This window comes from Vidua chalybeata, chromosome 28 (genome assembly GCF_026979565.1).
Source record: "Vidua chalybeata isolate OUT-0048 chromosome 28, bVidCha1 merged haplotype, whole genome shotgun sequence".
Lineage (NCBI taxonomy): Eukaryota > Metazoa > Chordata > Aves > Passeriformes > Viduidae > Vidua > Vidua chalybeata.
Genome location: NC_071557.1, coordinates 3,184,729 through 3,198,207, shown reverse-complemented (window position 1 = coordinate 3,198,207; position 13,479 = coordinate 3,184,729). Strand labels below are relative to the sequence as shown.

At 55.5% G+C, this 13,479-nt stretch overlaps 1 protein-coding gene across 1 annotated transcript in view; it reads right to left on the bottom strand.

Moving 5' to 3' along the window:
• The window catches only part of NUDCD3 (NudC domain containing 3), a 28,009-nt gene that overhangs the window by 1,299 nt on the left and 13,231 nt on the right, over positions 1-13,479 (bottom strand). Inside the window, exons 3-5 of the mRNA XM_053966568.1 lie at positions 10,774-10,906; positions 6,461-6,604; positions 343-531 (exon numbers count right to left, since the gene is read on the bottom strand). Coding sequence (XP_053822543.1) covers positions 343-531; positions 6,461-6,604; positions 10,774-10,906 — 466 coding nt within the window. The remainder of the gene's footprint in view (positions 1-342; positions 532-6,460; positions 6,605-10,773; positions 10,907-13,479) is intronic.

The window sequence follows — 13,479 nt, the reverse complement described above, 5'->3', positions numbered from 1 at the left end:
GGGAGCAGCAGGCAGCTCCTGGGTCGGGCTGAGCCCAGACCCATGAGAGTCCAGCCCTGAGCAGGGCTAGCCTGGGAGAGAGGCGCAGGGATGTGGGGCCCATCCCTGGTACAGTGGGTCTGGGCTTACAGGCACTTGCCAGGGTGCCAGAAAGGGGAAGACAGGAGTGCAAGATCGATCAGCAGAACCTCACACCCCCCCAAATGTTAGTGTGGGGGGACACATCAAGAGGAGCTCTGAGATGGAGCAGAGCCATGGGGCCCCTTTTCCTGGGGATGGGACCCTTGAAGAGCAGGTGGGAGGGCCAGGATGGGTCAGTGGCACAAGGTAGCCAGAACGTACCAGCTCATGGCTCTGGGGCTTGCCCTGCAGCTTCTGGTGGTAGTCAAAGGTGAGGCGATCAAGCACAGCATGCTCCTCCTCGTCCACTGTGGCCATGGAGCGCTCCTTGTTGATCTTGTCAATGTCGATCTGTTCCTCGCCCTCTAGGATGGCATTCCACCAGTACTCGTCCCCCTTGTTCAGGCTGATCTGGGGACAAGGTGTGGGTCAGCGAATGGGGAGAAGAGCCCCTGTCCTGCCCGGGATGCGGCACCCCTGCCCACCTCACAGCTCCATGGCAGTGATGCAGAGCTCGGCTGACAGCAGCATGGGGCTTGCCCACGAGTGGAAGTCAAGCTCATACTAATCCAGCCTCACAGCTGGCAGAGGGGGAGGGATGCTTGTGCCTCCCTTCCTCAGCAGCCAAAAGCTGTGCACAGCCCTGCTGTGGGCTCCCACAGCCCCAGCTCACGCCCTGAGGGTGAAATCTCAGCCCATGCTACGGCTCAAAGTCAGGACCAGTGTTCCCCAGCAGCACCTGCCTGGGGGTGACGCTGGCCTGGGGCCACGTGGCTGACACAGCAGCAGTGACAGAGCCCAGGACTGCTGGAAGAGGAGGCTGTGTCCGGCGGAGTGTGGGGCCAGGGCTCCTCATGTGGTAGTGCAGCCATCTTGCCTTTCCCTATCCTAGAAGGAACCTTGGCCTCAGCTCCCCTGGCACTGGCTCGGTGGGTGGCAGCATGGGTGGCAAAGGGGGCAAGGACATCACTTGCTGCTCTGTGCCACCCCTGCTGACTGCTAGCACCTGCTTCCCGTGGCACTGCAGCTCAGCAGCAGCCCCGGAGGGATGGACAAGGAGAGGGGATATCTCCTTGCTCCAGCCAACATCCTCATTCGGAAAAGCCCTGTAGTCACAGGCATCCCCGATGGCAGTGCCATGAACAGAGCTGGCTGGCCAGCGGGGCTGTGCTGAGGCCAGCATGGGGCATCCTGCAACAGGAACTCCAACCTGCTTTTAGTTTTTCCAGGAAGAGTGGGCTGCTTCCTCCCATGTTATTTTAGCACTAATCCCAGCAGCAGGGCAGATTTATGGCATTCGTCGGCCTCTGCAAAATCATCAATAAAGGCAGACAATACAATTTGCTCAAACCTCCCAGGAAGCTCAATAGCTCCGGAGGGGAGAACACGGACAGCCATTCCTGTTACGGAGCCAAGCTTCTCTGTGGTGTGAAGAAAAGGAACCAATTAATACAGGAGGGGGTGGCTGGTGTTTAATCCTTCTGGGAGAGCAGAGCCAGTAAAATATTCCAGCCTGGGGAAGGCGTTAGTTTTTCCAGCTAGACACGCATGCTTGTTCTCTTTTTAATTGCACAGTTCCACTTTGGAGGGGAGGGTTTGCTCCTGGGCTTCCCAACCCTGGGTGGGCAGGTGGGGGAGTGGAAGAGCCCCCAGAACATCACCCTAAGACAGAAAGCAAAGTGGAGGGGCAGCAGCCACAACTGTCCCTGTCCACACTTGCAGCAGGAGCACCCTTCAGGCTCCTCAGGTTTGGAACATGAGGGATGACCCCCTGCTGCTGGCAAGCTGAAAACTTTCCTGGTGAGGGCTCCAGCACAAGCCATACTCTCATGGCATTGCTGTGAAGCACAAGTGGCTTGGTATATCCCCAGCAGAGGGATGGACAAATGTTCGAGTTCAGGCATCACCCCAATGCCATCCCAGAGCACTGGGGAATGGGAAACCCATCCCAGAGCATCTGGGATGAAAACCCATCCTCCCTCCCTTCCCCACCAAACCCCTTTCCTTCGCTGGCACCCTGCCACCATCTGTACACCTCTGCAGCTTGCCTGGGGTGACCTGTTCATCCCTCTTTATTCCAGGGGGAAAGCTGTCACAGTGAGACTCACTCCAAGTGAGCCTCAGTTTCTGAAATGAGATGCCCATGGGTCAGGGCAAAGGTTGCTCTATTCACGTGAGTTTGTGGCTTTGTGGTTCAAGGCAGTGCTGGAAGACTTGCTGCAGACAGGTCCCACCTCCAGGATGGGGGACACAGACACAGGCCATTTTCCTGGACAGTTTCTGGCAATGTCCTCTGTGGATCCAGCCCCTGCTTGGCTGAGTGTCTGGGTTATGAGAGCCAGTGGTGATGGAGATGCAGCTGGCTCCCCCCACAAGCACTGTGGCTGCCCAGAGGTAGAGGTAAGGGAGAGCTGAGAGGCCATGGCAGGTCTCTCGGGGATTCCCCACACATGCAGTCCTCACCCACCTGCCCACGGAAGAGGCTCTGGCACTCAGCTGGCTCCCACGAGGCTGTGCGCACTGCTGGAGAGAGCTCTGGAAAGTGGGGGGCTCCAGGAGGGAGCATGGCTTCTTCCACAAGGACAAACCCCGACCTGATTATATTTCTCACTTTGAGACAAGGCAAAGCTTTGCCTGCACTTGACACTGCTGCTCAGTTTTCCAGACAACAGCATTGGCTGGCCCCCCAGGGCCCCAGACAAGCTGAGAGCCACTGAGGAAGGATGAGGTCCCTGCAGTGTGCCCGTGCTCTCAGCCAGATTTCGGGTCTGCCTGGTGGGTCCCAATGGGGTAAAAGCCCAGCTGAGTCTTTTGGGGTGCACAGGGAGGCAGGAACAGCCTCTGCAACAGTGGCCTGAGGAGAGAGAGGCTTGCAGGAGGCATACCCCCATGCTGTATCTGAGGCTGGCAGTGTCCTCATGCCAAAGCGCACACTTCCCACAGCCAGTGTCCAAGATATGATCTCTCAGCCACTCCGGGATGGGCTGATCCCTGGAAAAGCACCAGAGTAATGATGGATTGCAAGGAGGATTGCTGCTTGAACAATGGGACACTCAGCAGGAGAGACCCTCCAGCAGGTGACAGGCATCACTGGCATGGACACAGCATCATCTCCCATCTCCACACCCTACTGGGAAGGTCACAACCCCTCACTGTCAGTGCTGGGCTTCGTGGTAGCACAAGGTTTCCTCTCTGATGCCAAATACCTTGTCAAATGTGGAGAGATGCCTCCAAGGGGTGTAAGCAGGTGTTGGGAAGACAACCTCCACCTGCTGGCTTTCCTGCTGGAACCACAGCAGCCAAAGTCACCTCAGAAGTCATTGTGAGGTGTTGAGGGGGACAGAGGACGCAGCAAAGCCATTCTCAGCAGCACGGGGAGGGCAGGGCTGAGCACCACTGAATTGTATCCCCTCAGCCTCATGGCTCACAGGATGGCAAGCCAAGACTGTAATAAACGTTCAAGGCAGGACTTGCTGACAAAAGCCCAAATGTGGAAAACAAAGGCTGAGAGGAAAAGAAAAAGAGAAGGAATGGGAGAAAAATCCTCCTCAACAAAAATAATACCAAAAGGAGTTGTGCACAACACCCAGTGGGGATTGCTAAAAACAGCGAGGTTATTTTAATCTCACTTTCAACAAGCAAGCGGGTGTGACAGAGAAGGGAGAGCACAGGGATGACACCCAGGACCAGGGTATCGTGTGGCATGCCACAGGCGGGGGCATGATCCTGGGACAAAATCCCGAGCAGGAGGTATGGACAGGCCCCCACCCCATGTCACTGCAGAACAACGCCAGCTGGATTCTGCTGCCGTGCACACGGGTGTGCCAAAGGATGAGATGAGAAACATGTTGGTGTCAGGCTGGGCTCCAGCTGGGAGAGCTCCATGGAGCAGGAGACAGAAGGCAGAGTGGTCTCTGAATGCTGGTGAGGGGAGTTCTGGGGCTGCTGAAGTGCGAGTGACATAATGAAGATGATATATGAATAAGAACACCAGGCAGGATGGGGAAGCAGAACTAGGATGGGTTGTAAGGCAAAAAAATCTTCCCAGGGTAAGAGCTGGAGGAGAAGGGAGTCTGCTTGTGGTGCACCCGTGAATGGCATCCCAGAAGGGAGCCGGGAGGAGGCCATGCAGGCTGAGGATGGTGAAAAAGCTGTTACTGCAGCCTCCTGAGGAATCTGGGGATCCTGATGATCCCTGACACGTCCTGCAAGAGGATACAGGACTCAACAGCCTCTCTGCACAGAACTGAGACCTTTCCTAACAGATGGGACCAAGCAAGAGAGATTCCACCTCCTTGGCACCAAGACCAAGCTCTGCTGCAGGGATCACCTCAATCCACAGACCACGAACACGCAGCATGGACAGGGCCACCAAGGTGCCCCAAGCAGTCCCCAAGGCAGGCAGGATCTCCTTGGACAACCCCAGCGCTGGCACTCAGTGAGTTCAGTTTTGGCTACATCCACACCCTGCCAGAGAATGCCACCCCTGGGTCCCACAGGGAAGCCAGGCAGCACCTTGCAGCATCTTGCGTAAGGGAGACAGCCCAACTGCTGCATTTGGAGCTCACACAGAGTGATGCATAAACTGGGGCACAGAAAGGGTCCATATGCCCCATAAGCTCCAAATAAATCCCAATGGCCCCATCCAGGCACTGAATGAAGCAATGCATTCCCACAAGGGTGGGTGTCCCCTGATGAATGAATCGGGAGGAGGTGCAAACCACTCCTGGCTACTCAGCGCATGGAAAAAGGAGATGCTCTTGGGCGAGGATTACTCACTCTGCTCCAGTTACCTTACAATTCTTCAAGCGAGATCTCATCCCACCATCAATATGTTGGCAGCCAGCTGGAGATCCTCACAAGCCTGGGCTCGTGCTATTCGAGGCAAGACCCAGCTCTGGGGTTGGGGGTGATGGGCCCACTCTGTTCCCCGTGCTGCCCGCGGCCACTCCGGGAGGCACCGAGCCTCACTCCACCCACGCCATTCCCAGCCTCTGACGGGTATTGAAGAGACACTGCCTCCCTTGCTGATGCTGGGAACACCCACCAGGGACTTCCAGGCTTCAATCCACACTGTGGAGCAGCCACCCATTGGGCCACCTTCTCTTCAATGGGTTTATGCCTTTCCAGGATTGTTTCTTTCTCCCAGCTAAGCTAATTTTCAAGATGTTTATGAATATTTACAAAATGCAGGTTAAGGATGCCACTACCACTCCTTTAATGGCCTAGCAGCATCGGAGAAGCTCCTCTCCCTTGCAGAGACCTCACTCAACCTTTTGGCACCAGCCTGTCACTCGAGGTACATCCCTGGGGATCAGCAGTGGTCGAGTGGGACTGTGCAGCCTCCCCAGACACCATCCACAAGATTCCTGACTCTGGCAGCACATTTCCACTCAATTTTCCACTGTGAGGGCTTGGATTTGCATGCTCATCTGCTGCCACCCTTGTGCCACAGGGAGAAAGGCTTGGAGCCAGCTCACTCCCTCCCAGGAGACAGCACATGTCCCCTCCTGGGTCTCACAACAGCTTTGGGACTCCTGAAACTTTCCTGGAAAAGCCTCTGGGTGGAAAAGGATAGGGCAAAGGTGGTCATAGGTAGTAAAATCCTGCTCCTAGCACAATCCTGGCCCCCCAAACTGGCATATAAACTTTGGAAATTGTCTGACACTCAAGATCCCAGGGTGATGGGCAGAACTCCTGCAGCAGCTCCAGCTGTGAACACAGCTGAACTCACACCCTCAGCCTGAACATCTGGAGCACATCAGAAATGAGGCTTGGGGCTGGGAACCCACCAATAATACACAGCTGGGCATCAGCTGCCCTGAGACCACCTCGACAGGGATGATTTGCCAACAACTGTGGCAGAGGAGCCACAGTGTCCACCTCAAACAGGGCAAGTAGGAATCCCATGACAGGACAGAAAGGAATGGTGGGGAACAGGAACCTGCCAATATGCTGGGGTCAGAGTGGGGCCAGGAGAATTGGAAGGCAGAGTCAGCAAGGCCAGGTGTGCAGGACCAGCACTGCAGTGCAGGGCCCTGTGCCAGGACTGAGGACAGTGACCACCCTCAAGTGACGGCTGTGCTGCCCTCCCTCAGCTGGAGCTGGGGACCCCTTTGCCCAGCCTGGCAGTCGTGCTGCTCAGCCCGCACCCTGACAGGCAAGTCAGGAGCAGGAGGCAAGGCACAGCACACAGGCAAGGGCAGCATGAGTCAGACGTTGGACAGGCAAAGCCAGACACATCTAGAGCTGGCTCCAACTTCCAGCTGCTCCAGTTTCCTAGGTTAAGCATGGCAGAGCTGCAAGCCAAGGAGACACAGCTGGTGTAGACCACCCTTACCAAAACACACTTCCCAGGCTCCAGGCTCCACAGGGAACTCTCCGTGTTGATCTTGTGGGTGAGTTTTCCTTCCATGAGGACATGTTGGCTGCTTCCCTCCAGCACTGCTACACGAATTGCACCACTGCTGATATCCACAGACACCTGGAAACAAAGACAGACACAATTATCCGGAAGGCTCCTGCTTCCCATCTCACTGTGCAAGTTGGGGTTTGGGGTCAAGTGCACTTGCAGGGGATGAGAGAGAGAAGAGCTTCTAGCCCTGCCTGTAGCAGCAGCGTGAGAATCCTGCTGTTCTCTCATAGCAAAAAGTGGCAGTTTGGAGGAGAGAGGGAACCTCTTCAGGGAAGGAAGAGCAGTACAGCCCAGCAACTGGGGGGACCCTTGAAGGATTCAAGGCAGCTGGTTCTACCCCGTGCCTCAGTTTCCCCTCAAAGAAGACCAGTAATACTACAGGCCTCCAAACAGCATTCAAAAGTTGGACATCTACTCGCTGTGAGAGAGCTATTTAGGAGTGTGCCTGTCTGTCACCGTGACAAGCTGGCCATGAATGTGTGCCATCCTGATAGCTGAGCAGGGGCTGATAGTGTAGGGGTTCCTACACTAGGGCTGCAGCAGATCATCCCCTATTTGCTGCACCATGCTGAAAGCTTGCTCCTTGGCTCTGCTTCTGCTGCTGGAGCCAGCACTGGGCTGAGCCCAGGCCTCCCATCGGGTGTGTGTGAGGAGGGGCCACGTGCAGGAGGAACGCTGCAGCATGCTCTCCCTGCTCCCTGCTACAGGGGCAGCTCCATCCCCAGGAACCAGGAACAGGGCCAGTTCCCGCCCACAGCAGCCATATGGGGAACCCTGCTCCGACCTGCCATGCAGGTGACATGGCTGTCCCCTGGGGAGACAGAGGCAGGCTGTGAGAGGCACGCAGTACCCTTGGTCTCTGTGGAGACCATATGTTCTCTCTTGTCCCCTCTAGCCCTGAGGTGCTGCCAGCAGAGCCCGCGCCAAGCCAGGGGATGTAGGGAGGACCTGGCTGGGAAGGGGCAGGAGTGTGGCCCCCAGTGCTGGCCCGAGAGGAGGAGACTGCAGTGAGATTTGCCTGCATTCTCTCCCAGAGTTCCCCCAGATCTTCCTCCTGCTCTGCAGATCTCATTTGAAATGTTATTACATTATCCATTACCTAGGAGACTTCCAGCAGCTCACTAGCTCCACACAGGCAGAAGACAGGCAGAGCTGCTCCAGCCAGGGAGGGCACCGCGGCTGTGTCTGACTGATGTCACCAGGGTACAGCCCCCAAACCTGCTGCGTGCTCCGGCAGGAGCAGAGGAGGCCCAGCACGCACGGCACAGGGTGACGTGGGACTGAGCTCCAGTGCGATGGCTGGGAGCAGGACCGTGCTCACAGGGGATCGGGGAAGGGACGTGAGGACGGCAGAGGACAACAGGCTGTCACCTGGCATGTGGCTGTGGACAGCCTCTGCAAGAGCAGCTGCCTCTGGGATGAAAACATCTCCAGAGGAGGTGCTCCCTCCATGGAGCAGCTCCCTCCAGTCCAATGCTGACACCTTACTGCAGAGACAAGGCATGGGGATGAGGCTGTGCCCTCCACTACCATCATCTGCTCACGTTCCTGGGTGCAGGGACAGAGATACTGACGCTGGGCTCTCAGCACAGTACAGGGCCTGCCCAGAAAGGACCAAGGGGAAAAAGGCAAGGTGACTCCTAAGCTGGAGACATGGAAGGCACAGGTCTGCGGCAGGCATTGTATCTGTGGGTTCTGCATGGACAAGAACAACCAAATGCGAGAGGGTTTTATTCACAGGTGGCTGCACAAGACACCTGGTGGGTCCAAGGGACACCTTTTAGGTGGCTCTGGGACCACCAACACATTGGGAGAGGGAGCAGAGAGACCCAAATGGAAGAAGAGATACAATCTGGGAAGACTTCACCTGGCCACTTTGTTGTGCAAGTAGACAACATGAGAAGCAATTTCAACACCTGCCTCGACCTGCACCCAGCACACCAGCCCCCCAGGAGTAGGGACAGGGGCAGCACATGCCCTGCTGGAGAGCCCTGCCCTTCCGTGCAGAGGGGGACATGTCTGAGAGGACTCACGTGTGCACAAGTGGGTACCTGTGGACAGCCCACATCTGGAGGAAGGCCAAGAGCAACCCACAGTACTCTGGCAGCTCTGAAGCTTCTTGTCCCTCCCCATGCGCTCCCTGTGAGCACCTCTGCTCCCCAAAACACCTGGCTGCTCCCAAGGAAAGCCAGCTCTCATCTGTGTGCTGTGGCCTTTTCACCACAGTGATTTCTGTGCACACTGAATGCCCACGCCCGCCCACGCAGCTCAAACAAGCAAATACAAACTGAGAGAGGAATCGAGCTTGTCTCCTTTTGAGTTCAGCAAAGAGAGAGGCCTGGAGTCATCATCTCTATTTGAGTGCTCAGATCCGTGGGCCTCTGTTGTGCCCATAAGTAGATCAGAGAGGTGGAGACCATGAAGGAAGATGCTCTCAACTACCCAATCGCCCATTCCTGCTCCAAGGACACCTGAGCTCCATACAAGGAAACCTGAAGCTCACCAGAGCAAAATGTGTCATAGCAATAGACTGAAACCCAAAAAGTGTCATAAGGAAGACTGTGAGCAGCATTAGAGTTGGGTGCACTCTGAGCCCAGGGACCAAATGGGGAAATTTTTAATCTTGCCTTGGCAGGCAGAAGCCAAAAACCTGGTAATTTTTTTTAAATATGAAGTTGTCTGAATGCAAGAGAATGTTGCTCTTGTGCAAGTACCCATGAACAACATGTCCAAAGTACATGGAGCTTTTAAATTGCTCTGAGTCCTTCTGCTCTGGCCTAGGATCCAGCCTGTCTGTTCTCATTCCCCCAAGGCTGGGAATACACAGAATCACTTGGAAATGGAAACTCAGCTGCCAAGAGGAGCCCCAAAAAGGATGGATGAACAAAACACCAGGAAAGAGAGTGCAAGGAGAAGGGAAGTCCAGCATCTGAACAACCAATTGCTTCAAGAGGGCAGCGTGGGCAGATACTGGGGCAAGAGTAGGCAGAGCCATGCCACGGGCACTGGCATGGGAAGGGGGTGTCTTGAAGCCTCCTTTGCCCACTCGGAGGTGCAGGGACTCTTCCACAGCAACGGCACAGTCTTGAACCAAGGAAAGGTCAGGAAACCATATCCTGTCTCCACTCCTGTGAGCTCCTGCAGGCTCCTGAACCTCTCCATGGCCAAGGATGGAGCAGACAGAGCCCTGTGTGGGGTTTCTGGCAAGAACACAACTTCCTTGGCATGGAGGAAACTTCCCTAAGTCAGGGAGAGGAATCGTGATCAAAGTGTGATGCAGAGGGATGGAATATCCATCTGGACACCCCAGAATCCTTTAAAGAAACAGTCTGGGTTTGTTTTAGAGACCCACTGGGAGAGATGCATCTTCCTGGTGCCCTGCTGTGCCTGTGGCAGCTGTGTGCCCCTCACCCCTCTGGCCTGGGCTGCTGCTGCTGCTGCCAGTGACATTCCTCGGCATGCTGAGGAGCTGTGTAGGCTGAAGCCAGTGACAAACTCCAGCGTGCTCCTTTCAGCCACCCTGGAAGCAGAGGAGAGCATGAGGTGGGGGAGCACAGGCTTCCCAAATGGAAAAATACAGAGGGAAGGGCAGCACTTGGGAAAAAGTTCAAACTTCTAGGTCCAACTAAGGCCAACCATGGGCACACTCCTTCTGGGTCCCTGACCAGGAGGGAAGAGAAGTGGTGCAGGAAAAACAACGTGACCACAAGAACAGGGAAGTTCCTGCCTGAGCCAAAGAGAGAGGTTAGACCTCTCTGTGCACGAAGCCAGCCAGGGGGAGGGGCTGGCCCGCAGCCTCCACCCCAGGCCGGCTCTCTTCCATCTAGAGCAGGTCAAGCCACACAGGGGCTGTGCCTGATCCAGCTCCCCAGTGCCAGAGGAGCCGTTCCAGCAGCTCCTGCTTCCAAACAGAAGACACTCGGAGCCAGAGGAACAACTGAGGAAGGGCATCCATCCCCAGCCAGGCACACACGTGTGAGTACACAGGTAGTGGAAGCAGAAAGAAAAAGCACAGAAAGGGCAAGGTAGTGCCAGAGAACCTAGCTGAAATGGAGCAGAGGACGCTGCAGCACAACAGGAACACAGACAGGCTGTGACCTCAGTCCTCACCAGACTCACACTGTGGAATAAGGCACAACCACATCTTGGTCCTTCAATACAAAACACAGTCTCCCAGGAAAGCTGTGCACTCCAATGGAAAGGAAAATGTTAAAGAGACGCCACTCACATCACTTTACCTGTTTGCCTTTGACAATGTGCTTGGGCACGGGCACTTTAATTTCCAGGTCACTGTAATCTTGGGACCAGGTGTAATTCTCTCGCACAGCTCCATTGTAGCTGTCGGGGTTTGTCTGGAACTGCTCCTGTCTCCTGATGGGGGGAAAAAGAGGTGAAATGTTAAATGTCAGAAAGATCAGAGCCTGGAGAGATCAGGAAGCAAGAAACCAAAAGGGAGGGCATGTGGAAATGTCAGAAAAGCTGAGGAGATGACTGCAGGGGTAAGATGGAGTTTATCAGATTGATAAGCAATAATCAATACAGTGTTTCCAGCCAAGAAAGGAGATCACCACACCTATATCCCTTTAAACTGCTGGGCTGGGGATCTATTCCACTGAACCCTCACAGAGAGGGCTTTCAAATAAAATCAAATCTCTTCTAAAGATAGCTGTGGTGCTAACAAAAGGCAGAGTTATTTTAAAATGTTTTGATACCCACCTAGGCTTCAATGGAGAGCTGGATAAACATGGGGCTCAGGGACTTACATAAAGGGGGGGCTGGTGAATAGCAGCCCAGGGCACAGACAGCCCTGGGGAGCCTATCTTCTTGTGCCCTGCTGCCTTCCTGGCACCCCCACGCTGGGGGGCCCTCACTAGTATGGGGTGGGGCTGGCTCCAGCAGCACAGTGCCCTGAGGGTTATGTAAGAGCCATCTATTTAAATTAAATTAGGCTGTAAGACAGCCGGAGGGGGCTGTCAACGTGGCTGTGCACACCTCCCCATTTTTTTCCTCTATAGTTTCACCAGGTGCACCGAGGGTTTCACCTGCCCTGCTACACCTGTGGACTGGGGTGGTTCTGATCTGCTCCCAGGCACTGAAGGCACTACTGGGAGTGGTGGCATTCAGAGGCTCCCAGCCTCAGCTGGCCATTTCAGGGGCCATCGCATCATTTTTCGGGCATCTTGGCCTTGCCTGGCAGTCGCCCATTGGGTGCCCATTGCCATGGAAACAGGGTTGGCATGGCAGCGTGCACCGGGCTGGTGCGTTGGCTCCAGCTGTCGCTTCCCAACCGCCCCCAGACTGTAGCAGTCAAACAGGCTGGAGGGCGAGAAGCTGAATGGTGCAGGCAACCAGGGGCTGTGGTGACAGGGTCCTCAGGGCCCAGCACTCACCCCCGTGGGAAGCAAACAGAAAACATGCTGAAAGGCAGTGGCATGGCCCCAGGCATTGTCTCATGTGTCCCCTGGTCCCCACCTAGGAAGAGCCCAGTGGTGGCACCCAGCTTGGCTCTCCAGGTGCCGCTGTTTCAGAGACCACCCTGCATCAGCCCCTGGCAGGGAGGAGGGTCTGTGTGTAGCCTGGGGCAGTTTGGCTGGTTAAATGCCCTCACAAGAACATTTACCCATGCTGTGGCATCTGCCCAGGCACAACACAGCTTCATGGGACACCTGCCCTCCACCCCAGGTTGGCCACAAGGCCACATGGTGGACCAGAGGACAAATCTGACCCAATTTTAAACCCAGCTGGGTTTTTTTCCTCCTAAGAGAATGTTTCCTTCTAAGCAGTGTCGGACACTTTCTGTTCTTCTGTGATCTTCAGGGCAGCAGCATGGAGGGGGTTTCGACACTCCACAGTCCCACCTACACCACCCTTCAGTTCTCTGCAGCCTCCCTCCATGAGAAGCCCAGCTTTCTGGCTCAGTGGCCAAGCTGGCCAAGGTAGAGCCCAACCTGGCTCCTCCCAAACCTGCCAGCAAGTCACCTGGAGGAAGCTGGGAATTGCCATTCCAAGTGTTGGTGGCTCCCTGTAATCATGAAAGAACCAGACAAGAACCATCAAACGCCTCTTTCCCCTGGCCTGTTCCCCCCTGGACCTCTCCTGGGAAAAACTCAAAAGGGAGCAGGAGGAGGCAGGGGGCTTATGCCCAGCCAAGGTTCGTGAGACCAGATGCAGATCATCAAAAATGGGAGAAATCCACTCGTACAAAGGCACACATGGTGAGATGCCAGCTGCAAATGCCACACGGCCTCAGCACGGATAAATACAGCAATCCCTTGCTGTCACAAAGCCACCAGGTCTGCCCTGGATGTGCCTTCTCTTCCTCAGGAGAAGAGCACCAGGGCACAGCAGATCCCAGCCAGGCAGTTCTGGATGTTGTAGCCCCACTCGGAGATTACCAAATGCAATCTCACTGCCTATGAGGGCATGAGTGGACTCACCAGCCCCACAGCCAGTGTTAACTGTGCCACAGGGAAACTGAGGCAGGACTTGCTCTGCAGGGACTTTGTCCAATGTCTCTGTACAGTATAGGGACTGTGCAGGACAGCAGCCTTACTCCCAGCCCAGCTGTCTCTGTGGACAGCTCTGTCGCTCTCCAGAGCTGTTACTGTGCCATAACTGGAGCATGGCTGGTTGAATGTGTTACCGCCACCGCTGCCATCACGTGCAGCTCACTGGACAAGCTCAGCCCCACTGCCTTGGCCCTGCAGCCCCTCATCCAGCTTCTGGGGGAGAAGTTCCCCCTCATGCCTAAACCTCCCTCCAGCCATGGCTGCTCATCCTGAGGGTGTGAGTTCCAGTGCCATCACTTCTCCACTCCTCTCCTCCCCAACACCCAGTCCAAATCCCTCCAGATGTTTACCCAAGCCACCACCAACCTCTGCTTCAGCCCTGTTTCCAATGTTAAAAATCCATGCAATGGGCTTTGTAGCCCTGAAGAGCTTCTC